This window comes from Poecilia reticulata, linkage group LG20 (genome assembly GCF_000633615.1).
Source record: "Poecilia reticulata strain Guanapo linkage group LG20, Guppy_female_1.0+MT, whole genome shotgun sequence".
NCBI lineage: Eukaryota > Metazoa > Chordata > Actinopteri > Cyprinodontiformes > Poeciliidae > Poecilia > Poecilia reticulata.
Genome location: NC_024350.1, coordinates 3,201,740 through 3,218,466, shown reverse-complemented (window position 1 = coordinate 3,218,466; position 16,727 = coordinate 3,201,740). Strand labels below are relative to the sequence as shown.

Sequence of the window (16,727 nt, the reverse complement as noted above, 5' to 3'; positions counted from 1 at the left end):
AGAGAGAGAGAGAGAGAGAGAGAGAAATGTGTTGGATATTTGCTATTTATTCACCACACTGATAATTCAAATAAACAATGTTTTAGAAACTCTTTAATAATGTAATATACTTCTAAATATAATTGAATTAACAGTTGACTTCCATCTGGGCTCATATTATACGTGCACCTCTGTAAATTTGATTATATGATACATTTTAGCCATTTGTATTTCATTTAGAAGGTAATGAAAATCTCATTAGAATGATTCTTTTTCCACTTCATCTATACTAAACTTTGCCTTGTTTTTCAAACTTTCTCCACTTTACATTTCTGACATTCCAACATGTTGTTTGGTCCACATTTGCCTGTATTTGCATTTTAAAAAGTGTTGTCCTGTATGTTCAAGTTTAATCTCCATTTTATTTCACCTAGTCTTATAAAACCTTCCTTGTTTGCCATTCACAGGTTTTTTTAATGACCCTATGATTTGCTTGTTTTCACTATGAATCCTCAAACTTTTCAATAGCAACACATGAAGATAAAATGAAAAGATCTGAAAGGGGCTAGAGACACAGAGTGATGCTTTAAGTCAATTCTCTAAGAACCTTAATTCTGGGTTTTCAATATCTGGGAGCTCTAGTTTCAAATACTTAAATTAGTGTAATGAATCAGTCAAATACATTCCCAGATTCAGATGTTCATTTCTTAGCTTATTAAAGCTACTTCCACCCAACAAATCATAACTTTACACTCAACTGTTGAACCAGTTTGAAAGTTACAGGTTGAATACTTTCAAACTCATCAGTATTTTCTTATTTTCTAAGGATTCTTAGTTGTCAGAAAAGTTTCACACAAAGAAACGAGAGCGTTTTCAGTTTTTTATTGAAAAACTGCACTGCTTATGCATCTGCAATGGTGACTTCGACCTCTACGCCAGGCTCGATGCTGATGGAGGTGATCTGCTTGACGATTTCAGATGGACTGTGCAGATCGATCAGTCGCTTGTGGATCCTCATCTGGAAGCGATCCCAGGTTTTGGATCCTTCACCACAGGGAGTCTTTCTGGTGGTGATGCGCAGAGTCTAGAGATGAGAAAAAAAATATTAAAAAATGCTTTAGGACATTCAAAAGATTTTTAAGGTTTCAGTAAAAGTGGCGTAACACTAGAAGGGAAAAAGGAAAAAAAAAATCTAGAAAAGTCTGCACCTTGGTTGGCATACGGACCGGTCCCTTCACCTTCAGGTTCTTCTCCTTGGCACCACGGATCAGGTCTGCGCAGACTTAACAGAAAAAAAATAAATAAATTAAGATTTACTCAACTACAACCAACAAATTTAGTACACGTGTCTCAGCTCAGAATAGCGTATACAGTCACCATGTTTAATAACTGTCAAATGTTTTCATCCTCATCGCTCAATTTGATCTAAAATAAATAAATGGAGGCCAGCTACCTTTCTCCAGAGATTTCACGTTGCGGCTGGTGAGGGTGATGCGGATGCGATGGATGGCGACCTCGGTCTCAACCGGCGCCTTACCAGTGTCCTTAAAAGCCTGAAGTAGAAGAAAACCCAGACATGTAATCATGATTCTTTTTTTTTCTACCATAACCTTTGAAAGAAACTGCACTTGGGAGTGATTTGTTTTTAGTTACAGAATTGCTTTCACGACTTTAATATTGTCCAATTCACACCAGGAAGAACTTAAAATCTCATTAGCTTGATTTGTGCTTCAATTTAAACATCATATCGTCTACAAACTAAATACAAATATTAAATTTCTTTAAGCCGAATTATTAACAGCGACCCTAGGTTAATACTGAATCACTTTACTAAGCTAATTGACATGTTTAACACAAACAACAAGGCAAGTACCGTTAAAGTTTATTTTTCTGTATTACATACGGCGGGAAGCCAAGTGGAATTCTTGCTATTGGTGGTAAAGAGTTATTTTCTTTAAATTAAACTATATGAATGTTATGCACGAAATATACATTAGATTTGAGTATACTGAAAAAGAGCATACCATTTTAGTTATTCCTGACCGACTTAATCGGAAGAAATTCAAGCGATCAGCGGTGAGCCAGGAACGGACGCTACCAACGTGGTTAGCTCCACAGGAAAAAGGACAAGCCAAGGCCTGCTTCCGCTTTATATTCTCCTCATCCGGGTCTCTGTCTTTTCTTCTTCTTCTTCTTCTGTATTCGCACCACGGTTTACTAGGGAACAGTGACATCTACTGGTTTGCGTTCGTCAAACTTCCACAATGTAACTTTCAGACCCAAAATCAGGAACAATTCCCCCAATACCAGAAAATGTGACCGATATAATTAATCCGGTCTCACATTGTTTATCAACAATTATTGATTATTTATTATGGATTTTGGATTACTGTTAAGCGTCTCGCTAAAAACACCAGAAACATAAACATTTCATATTTTTGGTAACAGACTACACCAAGAAGATTATAGGAGTGCAAAAACGAATCACAGAGGAAAATAATCAGAAAATACGTTACATTATTCTGTACACAATTTTGATCATCCGAGGAAATGCTAAATTATGTTTGGGTTCGTTAAAGTGGTTGGAATTTCCTATTATTTTCTGCTGCAATAAAAAAAATAACCTTGCTTTTAAAACCGTGATGGAAATGTTTTAGTTCTGTTTTCTTGTTTTGTTTGTTGTTAGTTTGTTTTTCTCGGTAAATAGTGAAATAAATATCTCAAACTGGTAATAAAGCAAATCATAAAAGTTCGAGGTCAGTTTTTGTAGTTCCAATTCTTATCAGCAGAGGGCAGTGTATACACATATTTGTGTATCCCGAGGGAATCACCAGAATCATGTCAAGGCAGATGCAATTCAATTCATGAACTAAATCCAGTAAACATAAAACCTTCAGAATTGTAAAATAATAATTTTAAAAAAGCAACAAAGAAGAAGTAAAAAAAAAAAAAAAAAAAATGTTTTTGCAGGTTTCCTTCAGGAGTGATGTCAGAATATAATTGATGGTGAATGAAACATATTTAGCAGGGCCGTTTAAGGTTATTTTAAGTGAAAGTAAATTTAGATGAATATTGCTAGACTTAAAATAACATAGTGGTGGATATCAACACATTAGGAGTAATCTAATGTGTTACGCATAACATTATTTCAGTTTAAATATGAAAAGTTAAAATCAGAAACATCAGTGTAAAACCGACTTTTTACGACTTCAAATATTGAAAATACTTGGAGTAAAATTTACATTTATAAATTTGAAATGGTAGAATTTTGTTTTTAAAGTGATTCTTTATAGCTCAGATGTCAGGACTGGTTGTAGAGAATGACTTCAAAGGGAGTCACGCATATGCAGACAAAGAAACTGTGATTCACATAGCAGCAGACGAAGAAAAATGAGGATGGCCCTGTTTCCAAATGTTGTTTTTAAATTATTTATTTATTTATTTATTTATTTATTTATTTATTTATTTAATCTTGGTCGCAAAGGAAAAGGAAGATGAAATTTGGTTTCCAGTACTTTTTTCTTCTTCTTTTCCTTGCAAACCAGCACCCCGAAGTTTTAAGTTCAAGTGCTTTAGAGAGCCCCCTGCTGGTGCGGAGGCCTTTTATCAGTTGCCTTATTTACTTGTGCCTCGGGCAGCTGAGTTTTGGTTAATTACAAAATTAGCATATTTTTTGGTACGTATAGGATGCATTATGATTTATATTTTCTTTTTGTCAAAACTTTACCAATTATATCATGCTTTAGGGGTTTAACAGACACGTTTCATAATCACACAGCACAATTTCTTTCCAGCTTTTTTGGGCATAATTATTTAGGTTTTGTTTTGAAAGCTAAAAGCGGAAGTGATCAGTTGTGTTGAATACATCTTGATGGTTCTCAGATTCATTTACAAGTAACGGAACCGGGCAGTTCCGCGGCTGGTTGCCAGAAAGTTTTTGTTGTTGTCTTTTATTAGACAAACTACTGAGATTGAATGTAAGCTATACGGCTAACTTGAACGTTTTGGGAAGGAGAAAGAAGATTTGTCCTAAAGGGTGAACTTTATTTCACTGCGCGTCATGAGCTCCAAACTCAGGCAAAGTGACAGAGGAAAACAGTTTTCACCTCACCCTCGATGAGACAAAACTACAGAGTAATGGAGACGGACTAACGCGTCAAATGAAAAACATGAACTTCGGCGTCCCTGCGAGCTCGCTGCTGCTTTTACGTGCCTGCGATGACGGGGACTACGAGACAGCCCGGGGTCTCCTGGAGCCCGGCGCCCCGAGAGAGTCGGGTCGGCAGAGCAGGCTGCGGTCAGAAGCGGGCTCTGAGTGCGCGGCCCCGGATGGGGTGTCTCTGGTACCGGTGGACTGCACGGACGAGGAGGGGAACACCGGCCTGCAGTTCGCTTCGGCCAGCGGCCACGAGAACCTCGTGCGGTTCCTGCTGCGGAAGGGCGCCTCGGTGGACAGCCGCAACAACTACGGCTGGACCCCGCTGATGCAGGCTGCGAGGTGGGGCTGCGGTCTGGAGAACCAGGATGCGTTAAACACGGGAGATTTTCTTATAAGCATTCAAACTGGGCATTTCTAATATAAAATGAAGAGCTTTTAAATGTCACAACGAACGGGGTAAAAATATAAATTTCACTTCTCTTTTTTTTTTTTTAAAGCTATCAGCCTGGCGTTTCTGGAAAGTCAGTCAAATTCACTTTGGAGGTGTAGTCTGTCACCCATCACACAACATGTTATAATCAGCTTTTGGTATTTAGTTATTATTGGTATTTTGTTGTTATTTTCTTTGTATTATAAAAGCTTCACACCCACATACCTCTGGTGACATCACAAGAGGCATAAGTCACTAGCTCCGTTTCCATTGACCACATAATTGTGCAGGGGAATTTTGGAAAAAAATCTTGTTTTTTTGCTAAACGTTTTGACGCTAAGATTAAGTTTTGTTTTTTTTTAGCCATAACGAAAGTAGTCTATTTTGTAAAACTGCAATGAAAACACTTTTTTTGCATCACAAAAATCACACAACCGGATGCTGCAACTGACGCAATCTACGAAGAAGAAGAAGAAGAAGGCAGGAAAGTATTTGGGGAAGAATGGTGCAGCAGTGTGAACAAACATATTCACAATTGTGTTTAGTATTTAATAGAAACACCTTAATTGTGAAATTGTGTGTCCTTTTTTTTTTTTTACATTAGCTGGATATTGACAAAGGTTTGTCCACATTTGTAGTAGAAACGCAGCTAAAGATCAGAGGATATTTGAACATAGTGCCTCCTCAAAGTTTTCATAGCCACTGAACCGTTTCGACTTTGTCATGTTACAATCACAAACATGAGTATTTTTCACTCAGAATTTATGTAATAGACAAATAGAGTGAAGTAAAAGGGAAGTAGTTGTCATGGTTCCTGTATTCAGCTTCATCCATCTACCCATCAACATCCATGGACACAGTTTGCTTATTACTCATGTCCTGAACTCACCAAATCTTTAGGGTTATCAAAGTACTTTAGACAAAACTTTTGAGATTTTTATATGAAAACAGTTTTGAGAACTTTGGAGTCCTCCTCCCCTTTTTTATGTTACTTTGTCTTGGTTTATCATTTAAAATGTCGATAAAATGTGGGCTACCAAAGGGCAAGTGGTTTGAATTAAATTTTGATTTAATTAAAAGTGGTATTTATTGAATGACACTTAATGACAAACATTTATGAAGACTCCTTTATGTCTTACTAGTCTTAAGCACGCCCCTTCAAATAGAGTGTTCTCCTCTGTTTTTATAAAATCATGCAGGTTAAATCCATCCGTGACTACCTTGGCTGTTTCTGTTTTCTGTGAAGGTTTGGCCACCTGACTGTCGCCCACCTCCTCCTGGAGAATGGGGCGGAGATAAACGGCCGCAACAGGCTTGGCGCCAGTGTCCTGTCCATGGCGGCCCGCGGGGGACACGTTCACGTGGTCAAGCTGCTCCTGGAGGGCGGGGCCTACGTCGACGACTTCGACCACCTGGCTATGGCTGCGGAGACCATCCCTAACGGCAACAACAACAACAGCTGCAGGTTGAACACCTGACTGGTCAGACTGACTGACGGGCATCCGGGTTCCTCCATCATCCTGACTGATGTGTGTGTTTGTATGTGTTTCCCAACAGCACAGCTGGATTTGGACCTGCTGAGGGCTACCCAGTTGGAGGAGGAGGAAGGGATTTTATGGACATCACAGCTCTGATGGTGGCATCCCAGCACGGTCACGAGGCCGCCGTCCGCCTGCTGCTGGAGTGGGGCTCTGATGTCAACTTTTCCCAGAAGACCACCGGCTGGGGGCCGCTAATGGCAGCTACGCTCAGTGGGAAGGTGAGGCTGAACTCACTGTTGATTCTGCACAGCTGACCAACAGGTAGGGCTGGACAAGAAATCAATAACAATGTATATCGCGATACAAAAGTGATAAATATCAATAGATAATACATGGGGCTGCACAGTGGCACAGTTGGTAGAGCTGTTGCCTTGCAGCAAGAAGGTTTTGGGTTCGATTCCCGGCCCAGGTCTTTCTGCATGGAGTTTGCATGTTCTCCCTGTGCATGTGTGGGTTTTCTCAGAGTACTCCGGTTTCCTCCAACAGTCCAACAACATGACTGTCAGGTTAATTGGCTTCTCCAAATTGTCCCTAGGTGTGAGTGTGTGTGTGCATGGTTGTGTGTCCTGTCTGTCTCTGTGTTGCCCTGCGACACACTGGCGACCTGTCCAGGGTGTAGATAGGAGATAGATAGGCACCAGCCACCCTCCTGACCCCACTAAGGGACAAGGGTGTAAAGAACATGGATGGATGGATAGATTACATCTGATAGAGTATTCGATGTTCAATATATAGAGTGTTCAGTGACCCACACAGCATTCTGGGAGATACAAGCAGAAGAAAGGCTTTAGCTGCTCAGCCTCTTATATTCTGCTAAGAAAAGTTGGTGGCATCATCGAAATCAGTGTTTTTCAAAGTGTGGGGCCACCAAGGGGCGCAGTGGAGACCTGAGAAAGTCAGAGGGCTTTCTCAGATAAGGAAGAACCCCCCCCCCTCCCACCCCCCCTCAAATCCCATACATTTTTTGAACGTTAAAAATTTCACCATAATTGTTTTTTGTTCAATTTTGTTATTTTAATTTTTTAATTTATTTATTTATTACCAAATATAAATTAAAATAATTAATTTACATGCTATTTCTGATGCTCATTTTCTGATAGGCTGCCAGTCAAATTTATCAAGTTGCTTTTCTTCTCAATCTGGCGTAGTAAGCAAGTAATGGAAAAGTTTCTGACAAGAAAAGGGATCGTGTTGAAAAATTGTTTTATCTGGTAATCAAGTCATAATATGCTAACTGATCAAATTTCATGGCAGTCTAAAATCAGAAGCCTTGAGGCAGCATTTTGGATGTAATAGTTATTGAATAGTGAATAAAAACCTTCTAAAAGTCATATTTCATAGCAATGTCAGTTTGCATAGACGGACCCTAGCCAAAGGTAAATGCTCTTTGGGGGCCATAGAATGGAAAAAGTTTGGGAAGTCCTGAACTAACTAACTCACTCACTCTTTGATTAAATCAGAACACCCTGCTGAATAACTTACGCAGCAGCAGTTTCAGGTTTCACCACTGTGCATCATAACTGCTTAAAAATAAAAACAACAGTGTGGCGTGAAAACCTTGCATAAAACATGAAAGGCCACTAGTTTGGCAGTATTTCAGGTATTAAAAACAAAAGACTAGTCAATAATTGTCGTTATCGTCAATTATCAATCACGACTGATACGACACACTTATATCGCGATACGTTTTTTGGTGATATCGTTCAGCCCTACCAATAGGTCTCTAGTTTGTCTGCAACTTCACTCTGTGGAGCTGCGGGTCGCTAACGTTGTGTCACGTGTTCTGAAAGGAATCGATAGCTCAGCAGCTGGTGGAGCGCGGGGCTGATCCAGACCGGGTCAATGTTCTCTCCAAGACGGCCTTTGAGCTAGCCATGCAGCTGAAGCAAAGAGACGTCAAGGCGTATCTGGACTCCATCACCACCGTCAGACCTCAAACGGGTAGAGCGCCACTGTTGAGCTGGTGTTGTGGAGTGGCAGGAACCATTCATACATTCACTATGTTAATAGTATTGGAAATACAAGGCACACTTTAAATAGTCCATGTTTGTATGAATTCCAATTACACGTACAAATTCATATTACCTGCACATTAACGTCAAATGACCGAACAGACCACAAAGAGATAAAAACACACCAATAATTTTCTTTAATCTTCACCTACAAGTTTTATGCGGATGCTTTTTAATCAGCATCTATTCTTTTGTGAATTTCTGGAAAGATATAAAAATGAATTCGCTAAAGTTGTTAGCATGTGGACAGGTAAAGACAGGAAGTGGACACGGTGTTCTAGTGGATTAAAAAAGACACCTGACCTCAATCTCCCTATGTGTTGCTATTATGCTTCCAGTCGTTTCATCAAACAGACTCTTTAACCCATCTTTGGTATCTCTGTTACTGGTGTATAAGAAGAAACTGCAATAACAAACAATGCTTAGTCTGGTGGGGGCACAAGTAAAGCCTGGTGGCCCGCCAGGCTTATAATACATGTGTTGGACTTTTTCCTTCAACATTGAACTATAGAAAAAGCCTTTACTTCCCATCTTAAGTTTTTGTGTCTCTGACAATGTGTTGCATTCAACATTAGCTTGACAGAGAGCCTTGAAGCTCTCCTCATCCCAACACCAAACACACAAACAGTTTAGTTTTTTTACGGCCTTTACAGGTTTTTTTTTTTCTTTTGTCACTTTCCTGTCTCTCCTTCTCCGCTCTGGTATTTCTGTTATTTTTGTAAGTGATGAACTCTGCTATCATAAGGATTTGTGTACATAGCCCCCCACTGACTGAGCTATGTGGAGTGCAGCCAAGCAGAGCTGAGGTCTCCTCTGCTCTTCTCTCCCTCTTTCACAGACGATGAGAGAAAAAGGCCGGACGTGTTCAGCGCTCTCAAACTAGGTGGGCTCGCTTTTCCAGAAATTGTTTTTTTCCCCCCTCCTCTTTTAAGTAAAGCATTTGGGTAAATGTTTTTCAACTTTTTCTGACGATTCAGGAAACTCCCAGCTTGTTAAAGACATCTTGGAGGAGGATCCGGCTCAGGTAAACTCCTCCAATCAGGATGGCGCGTCGCCACTCATGATGGCGGCGGTGAGTGGGCAGTTGGAGGTGGTGCAGCTGATGGTGGAGAAGAAAGTCGACATAGACAAACAGGACTCTGTTCACGGCTGGACCGCTTTAATGCAAGCCACGTATCACGGGTAAGCGGGAGGCGCTGGCTTATTCTAAACGGTGGCTTTCGGTGGACTGATTGCACTTTTCGGGCATACAGAGATTTCAGAGGTTGAACATACAATTTCTATTAACTTTCTAGTGTAGCCAGACAACAGTTTATATTAATATTTTAGAGTGTGTACATTCTCTCTTAATTGCAAGACTTCCTAAAGATTGCCAACTTTTCCAAATTGAGCATGTACCATGATAGATGGCGGAAGGGATAAAAATAATAGCTGTAAAAATGTTTAGCCTTATCGCCTAAAAAAATCTTGGTTCTTCTAAATAGCGTCTTCCATCTTCATTTTTCTTCTATTTAAAAAAAAAAAACAGATTGAAAATAGCTAACTTTCTGTCCTTTTAGCGCAGTAGTGACATACCCACATTAGCGTGCTTTTGTTAGCATCCTCTGGTTGGACTAGCAAAAGATTACCTTCGTTAGCACCAGTCAACTTAAAAAAAACAAAACAAACAAAAACACAAAATTTCTGACATCAACCAATTTTTCTGTGCATTTATGTTACAAATAGTCAAATTATTTTTTTTTACTTTGCAAAAATTATTCTGTCATTCATGCGGTGGACTCCTTCCATCTTTGGGGCAGCAGCTTTTCTATTGTTGGCCGTCACCAACCAAACTATTGTTGCTTCTGTTCCAGGTTTTACTGCTGACACAATAATCACCTCTCTTTCTCTTTGTTTTGCTGCCCGCTCTCTCCCAGCAATAAAGACATTGTCAAGTACCTGCTGAGTCAAGGAGCCGATGTCAGCCTGCGAGCTAAGAATGGATACACTGCCTTTGATTTGGTCATGCTGCTCAACGACCCAGGTAGACCTGCTGAACGTCACTCTGTTCTCCTTGACTCTCAACTGTGCGTTTAATTTTACTTCTTGTTTCATCAGACACTGAGCTGGTGCGTCTCTTGGCATCGGTGTGCATGCAGGTGGACAAGGACAAGTCCAAACACCGCGGCAGAGCTTTGATCAGCCGCTCCAAAAGCAGACAGTCCCTCAACAACATTCCAGTGCCACCCGATGACAAGGGAGGCCTTAAGGTAAAGAGGCTGATTCCTTTTATCTCTGGCTGAATCGTAATCAGATTAATCGTGATTAATCGATTATTGAAATAATCGTCAACTAATTTAAAAATCGATTACGGTAATTGCTGGATTATTAATTGGTAAATTGAAAATCTCAGTCAACAGATCAGACCTAAACTGTACTAATGTTAAGTGAAGTAGAAAGAGCTTACTTAGGTTTCTATTTAGCTGCAGATCTGTCTTTTGCTGTTGTTCCACTTTAGTCAATACAGTGTTTTTCTTATTTCGAAAAAGTTATTGAACTATTTATTTATTTGCATTTCTTGATCATATTTTTAACATTGTATAAAATAAGCTTGAGCAGTTACATGAGAAATCTGCAGAATGTGCCAATTTTTTATGCGATTAATCAATTAATTGTCAGAATAATTGATAGAATAATCAATCCATCCATTAACACTCTTGTCCCTCAGTGGGGTCGGGAGGGTTGCTGGTGCCCATCTCCAGCTAATGTTCCGGGCGAGAGGCGGGGTACACCCTGGACAGGTCGCCAGTCTGTCGCAGGGCAACACAGAGACACACAGGACACACAACCACGCACACACACACTCACACATAGGGAGAATTTAGACAGACCAATTAACCTGACAGTCATGTTTTTGGACTGTGGGAGGAAACCGGAGTACCCGGAGAAAACCCACGTATGCACAGGGAGAACATGCAAACTCCATGCAGAAAGACAAGGGCCGGGAATCGAACCCAGAACCTTCTTGCTGCAAGGCAACAGCTCTACCAACTGCGCCACTGTGCAGCCCGATAGAATAATCATTTACTAAAATAATCGTTAGTTGTATGCCTACTGTTATGCTAAATGTTTCATGTTTTGTTTTCTTTGATCGATTTGTTCATATTAAGAACAAAACCGACGTAAAAATTTACATTACATATAAGCATGTTAGGAATGTTACATTTTTGAGAAAAAAGGACTTTTTTTAGTATCTGGCAAAAGTATTCACTGCACTACTTTGTGTAAGTCTGTCATATAAAAGAAAGGTTAAAGTTAGTGGTTGCGTTTGGGTGAAAATACCTCTATAAGTGTTGCTGCAGTTTTTTTGTGGTGTTCATACCTTTGCAGTCCTGGTGGAGCAGGATGTCCAATCGCTTCCGGAGGCTGAAGCTGACTCACACCCTGAGGCACGGCCTCTTAACCAATCGGCTGGCTCCGTTTCCAGACGAAGCCGAGACCCCGCTGGACGCCACGATGAGAGCGGACGCGAAGGCCGCAGCTGTGCCTAATGGGACGGCGGCGGCGGCAGCAGCTGCTACTGCAGCTCCAGGAGTGAATGACGTGAGCGCCATGTGGGCCGTCAAGACCAAAGACGCCGGTGAGACGCAGTAACTGAGGGGTTGTTGAATATTTGACAATTTAAACCTTAATGTTATGTAGCATTTGGGTAAAATGAGTTTCTACTTTTCAGCAGGTCACTGCAGAACATCCTCAGAAAAGGACGACTCTCTGATAACCACAATGGTGAGAGCGTTTGGTTTGACATAAATGGATTCGAGCAGAAATGCACCCATCAGAATTTTGAGGTCCGATTTTTTTGTATGAAATTTTGGTGTTGTTGATACCAATTTGGTTTTTTTTTTGGAACAGGATTCTGAATATTTTTTCCAACTTTCCTGCCATACATTATTAGTTATATTAGGAGCAGAGGTGTGTTTATACACTTCTTTTAAAAGATGTTTTCAGGGTCCAGTTTAAAGATTTCAAGGTTTTGATGCTATCGGTTGCTCACACCCTGCGTTTTGTTTCTTCCCCAGCTGAGAAGCGGTGCTCCTCTGACCCGGCTGCCAAATGACAAGCTGAAAGCCGTGATCCCTCCCTTCCTGCCGCCGTCCAACTTTGAGCCCTGGAACTCCGACCGATCGCGTTTCCTCCAAGACGGGAAGAGTGAGGCAGCGCGCCTACCAATGCCTCCTCAAAGGAAACTCAACAGCAGCGGGAACTCTGACATTGTGAGGGAAAATACATTTCTAGCTCCCATAACGACCATCACTCCTTCGTCTACTATCCTCCTCTCTCTCTGCTTTTGTTTTCCTCTCAAAGACGTCCATCAGTCGTGTTGTGAACAGGTCCATCAAGTTTCCAAGCATCCCTAAGGGACCCTCCTCATCCTCGCCCTGTAATTCTGGTCACTACCACTCCCCTCACTCCTCTGGGGGGTCAAACGGAGTAGCAGGGATCAACCGGGACTCTCACAATCGCTCAGGTGCAAACAGACACATCACTCGATGGAAATGAGCTAAGGGTGAGTGTACCAATATTTTTTTTGTCACCACCACCAGGGGGCAGCGCAGACAGTGTTCTCTCCCAGATAGCCGCCCAGCGTAAAAGAGCTGCAGGGCTGATAGAGGTGAAGACCCAAACGGCAGAGAAGCACCATAGCCCGGCTCCTATGCCGGCATCAGTACCGGTCAGCCTGCCTGAGATCCCGTCCAACCCCAGCCTGGTCACCTCGGACCTCCACGCCAGAAGGGTTTGGGCTCCTTTTAATTCTGACTTCCAGCAGAACGTCTCCACAGTTTTACAGTCGTTAATACGGTTCTGGTCAGAGGTTTATACTAGTCTGAAGGAGCTGAGTGGCGGCGTTAGGTCCACCCATCTGTTTTGCACATCTGAATGGTTGCCATGGGAGATTGACAGATTTCTCAAACATGCGATAAAGAATCAAGGCACCACTCCAGGAATGTTTTTGATGAGGGAAAACATTATGACACGATGTAAAGCTAAAAAAAAAACTAACTTCACATAATGCTGCCCCTTTAATACTTGCTGTCTGCTCAAATTTTCACATCTGTAACATTTTACTTCTGAACTGGCCTCAGCCTCTGCTCTTTGAAAATTTCCAGACTTGGTAATCTTGGATCTGTGACAGCCAATCATCCAGTTTATGTATCCAGTTTTGTCTTATCGGTTCTACCCGAATAACTAACCGAAATTATTTCAGAGCCTTGTTGATGGCTATAATAAATTTGAGTTCATTAAAATATTAAATCTAATCTATAGAAACGCCACAATAAATCTGAGGCAAAAGAATATAATTGCCAAAGGGGCAGTGTTATGTAAAATTGACATTTTTGAGTTTATGTTGTGTTATATTTTTCCTTCATCAAAAACATATGAAGTGTTGCTTTGATTCTTTTCTTTATGTTTGAGAAATCCTTTAATCTCCCGTGGCAACCATTCAGCTGTTGCCACAGCTGTTGCGGCGCTTGGTGAGACTCGTGGTCTCACCAAGCGCCGCCTTTTCCACACAGTAGCTTCTTAAAGAGACAGAGGCCAACTTCAAGGTGTCCAATTGCAAAGTTCAATTTTGCTTAGATCATTTTTGACATATGCAGCATTTTTATAACAGCTGAAGTTAACATAGCTATTTGATTGTGCTATAAAATGACACTGTGTGCCTGGATATCACACAAAACCGCCCCTTTAAAAGCCCCAGATGGACGTGTAAGTCTTTTGGCCGGGACTACATGGAAGCGGCTCTCTTATTTCCTTCCCTGTAGAAGATGGAGCTGAAAAAGAGATCGCAGTCTGGGAATTCGTCCACCTCCAAGAGCACGTCCCCCACTTTAACCCCGTCTCCGTCCCCGACGCCAAAGATCCCCGCCGGCCCGGGCGACTCTCTGTCGTCGGCTTCGTCTCACCCGCGCTCCAAGAGCAGCGGCGGCTCCAGCAGCGGCACCATCACCGACGAAGGTAGCGGCTCTTTCTGCCGTCAGTACAGACTCATCACGTTCTCTCAAACCTCAATGTGTGTTGTTATTTTTTCCCCCCAGATGAGCTGTCTAGTATTTTGAAGAAACTGTCTCTTGAGAAATACCAGCCTATTTTTGAGGAGCAGGAGGTATTCCATCTTATTTTATTTATTTTTTCCAGGTGTGAGGGAAACTTTTCTTTAGTTTTCTTTTCGGAGAGATTTTTCCTCATTTCTTTGTTCCTCTTTCAGGTCGACATGGAAGCGTTCCTGACTCTAACGGACGGAGACCTGAAGGAGCTGGGGATCAAAACAGACGGCCCCAGACAGCAGATCCTAGCCGCCATATCTGAGCTCAACGCTGGAAAGGTGCTTTCAGCTCACCGCAGCTCTTTGTGCGCAGTTCAAATCTTTGCTGCGCTTTTGTCTACATGTATTTATGACACTTGGGTACTGGCCGCCTCTAGGGCCGGGAGAGGCAGATCCTTCAAGAGACCATCCATAACTTCCAGTCGTCCTTCGGCAGCAGCGCCAGCAACCCGAGGCCACCAGGCCAGTCTCGGTGTAAGCACAAAACGATTACTGCAGACTTTTAAAAAAAGAGCATTCATCGCAATTTCTTATTCTTTGTCATCTTTTTTTTTCTTGTTCAGCTCCAACAACTTGGATGAGGCATCAGGTTCGCTCCTCCAGCAAAAGATAACCTTATCTACGCCGATTCCCATAAGGGAAACACTCCAAATGTCCCACCAGCAGGAGTATGGAGGTTGACGATTCTTTGTGGAGGCTCCTGAATGGCGACAAAAATAAGCGCAAGAGGACCAGCCAAGCTCTCCAGTTGAGAGAGCGCTTTATGGGACACGGCTGGACCAAACTGGGAAGCAAGGTAGCAGCCTCTGCTTTCCACTGAAGCATCAGCTGCTTGGGAAACAGGAAATTGAAAAAATTGAAAAAACCCAGATGTGTTGGAACAAAACCCTGCGGTACACCGTCAATTAACAGACATTTTGTGATAAGAACGTCAGATGCAACAAACGTAGCATAAAAGCATCGGTTTGATTAAAAAGTAAATCAGTTGTGTGTGTGTGGAAATAAAAGGTGTCTGGATTGTCTTTTATTTTCTCTGGAAGCTGCTGAAGTGAAATGACGGAAACACAAAGGACGAAGCTGCATCTGGTGGTCTAAAGAAATTGTCTTTTCATCATGGATACAAGAAAATTATTCCAACCTGCAATTCTTTGTGGCTACAAATGTTATATTAAGAAAAATCACTTAATGTCGAGAGTCGGAACATCATAGATATTCAGTATGTCAAAAGAAAAACACATTTAAACTTCTATTGGATTTAAGAGGGAAAATAGCAACAAGGACTTCTACAATGACCTTAGAGAAATAATTTCTGCTGCTTATTAATCTGGCAAGGGTTGTAATAAGGCCTTCTCCAACTTATCTGCTGTTGAACTTTACACAGAGTGAAAAATTACTCTTAAGAGGAAAAGTGTCCGACACGGCAAAAACACAAAACCTTACAGTTTTATTTTTGTCCAGTTTCTAGTGCAAATATTTTACTACACTTGACTTGAATAAGACAAAACTGACTCACAAGTAACTTTTCAGCAAGATATAAGAACTCGTAAGTCAATTGATTTATTTTTTTTTTAAAATAGTTCCACTGGCACAGGCACGTGCAGAGGGAGGGTGGCTAGGGGTGCTTGAGCACCTGCCCCTTTTGCTCCTTGCCCCCAAGTGCACTTTTGGTCAAATTTTATCTTTTTTTTTTTTTGTATTTTCTAAGCCCTCTTCTGACACATAACATGAACTAAAATTATTTGTTTTTTGTTGGGGTTTTTTTTGTACCACATAATAAGCCCTTCGGTCACCTTGTTACCTTTGACCTTTTGCCCGTGACGCATGACGCAGTTGCCTCTTGCATAGTGAGATAAAGCGGCTAACTGCAAACGTTCCAGATTACAGAACAGTTTTTGGTGAATTATAAAAAAAACCCCACGTTTTTGGTGAATAAAGTGGAGTAGACTTGCTACTTGTCAGATGAGAGAAAACGTTAAGTATCGTTTCTGCTTCAGCACGGAGTAGCGGTTTAAGCAGAGAGGTAATGAAATACAACAGACACTGACAAGCTCTTTGAGATTGGCCAAATTGTTCCCTAAGCCAGATCTCTTTTGGGTACAGTCTTCCAATGCCTCCTTTGATAGCGCAGAAGTTGAGTTTTTACACTCTGCAGTCTCACAGCAAACTTTCCCATCTTCATCTCCACTGCAAGTGTAGCAAACAGGCAGCTCTTTGTTTATAGATTATGGTCCATTAAAAGGTTGCATTGTGCCCTTGTTTATATTTTTAATAGTGTAATTCTGTAAAGACAAAATATGTCTGCTGGTCTAGCTCTGATTTACATATTTTGCTAAATTGCGGGTTTGAATATTGCAATACTTTCCTATAACAAATTAGACCTGCAGAAAGAAATGTTTAATAAAATATCTTACATAGGCATAGCTGTATGCTCTATATAGAGATTTTCCTTAGCTTTGATTGTACATCTCACAATTTTGTAATTTATCATTGTTTATTAAACTCTGAAAGCTGAGAGGCTTTG

The 16,727-nt window shown here is 41.2% G+C and overlaps 2 protein-coding genes across 3 annotated transcripts; one reads left to right on the top strand and one right to left on the bottom strand.

Annotated features, from left to right (window-relative positions):
- Positions 1–844: 844 nt before the first annotated feature.
- On the bottom strand, positions 845–2,234 carry rps20 (ribosomal protein S20). Its single transcript, XM_008438323.2, has 4 exons — positions 2,004–2,234; positions 1,433–1,532; positions 1,188–1,261; positions 845–1,063 (listed from the first exon to the last, which is right to left on the bottom strand). Exons 1-4 carry the CDS (start codon positions 2,211–2,213, stop codon positions 881–883), a joined length of 567 nt encoding a protein of 188 aa, XP_008436545.2. The 5' UTR covers positions 2,214–2,234; the 3' UTR covers positions 845–880.
- A 1,628-nt stretch (positions 2,235–3,862) lies between these two features.
- Positions 3,863–15,233, top strand: anks6 (ankyrin repeat and sterile alpha motif domain containing 6). Of its 2 annotated transcripts, none has more exons than XM_008438322.1 (18): positions 3,863–4,477; positions 5,815–6,033; positions 6,126–6,327; positions 7,900–8,050; positions 8,960–9,004; positions 9,099–9,303; positions 10,038–10,144; positions 10,219–10,370; positions 11,491–11,740; positions 11,837–11,886; positions 12,180–12,374; positions 12,466–12,628; positions 12,705–12,895; positions 13,926–14,118; positions 14,199–14,266; positions 14,369–14,485; positions 14,584–14,680; positions 14,770–15,233. In XM_008438322.1, the coding sequence occupies exons 1-18, from the start codon at positions 4,140–4,142 to the stop codon at positions 14,817–14,819; spliced, it is 2,793 nt and encodes a 930-aa protein (XP_008436544.1). In that variant the 5' UTR covers positions 3,863–4,139; the 3' UTR covers positions 14,820–15,233. The 2 variants fall into 2 exon arrangements, with proteins under 2 accessions (XP_008436544.1, XP_017157465.1); XM_017301976.1 differs by having other exon boundaries at positions 11,834–11,886.
- The last annotated feature ends 1,494 nt before the right edge of the window (positions 15,234–16,727 follow it).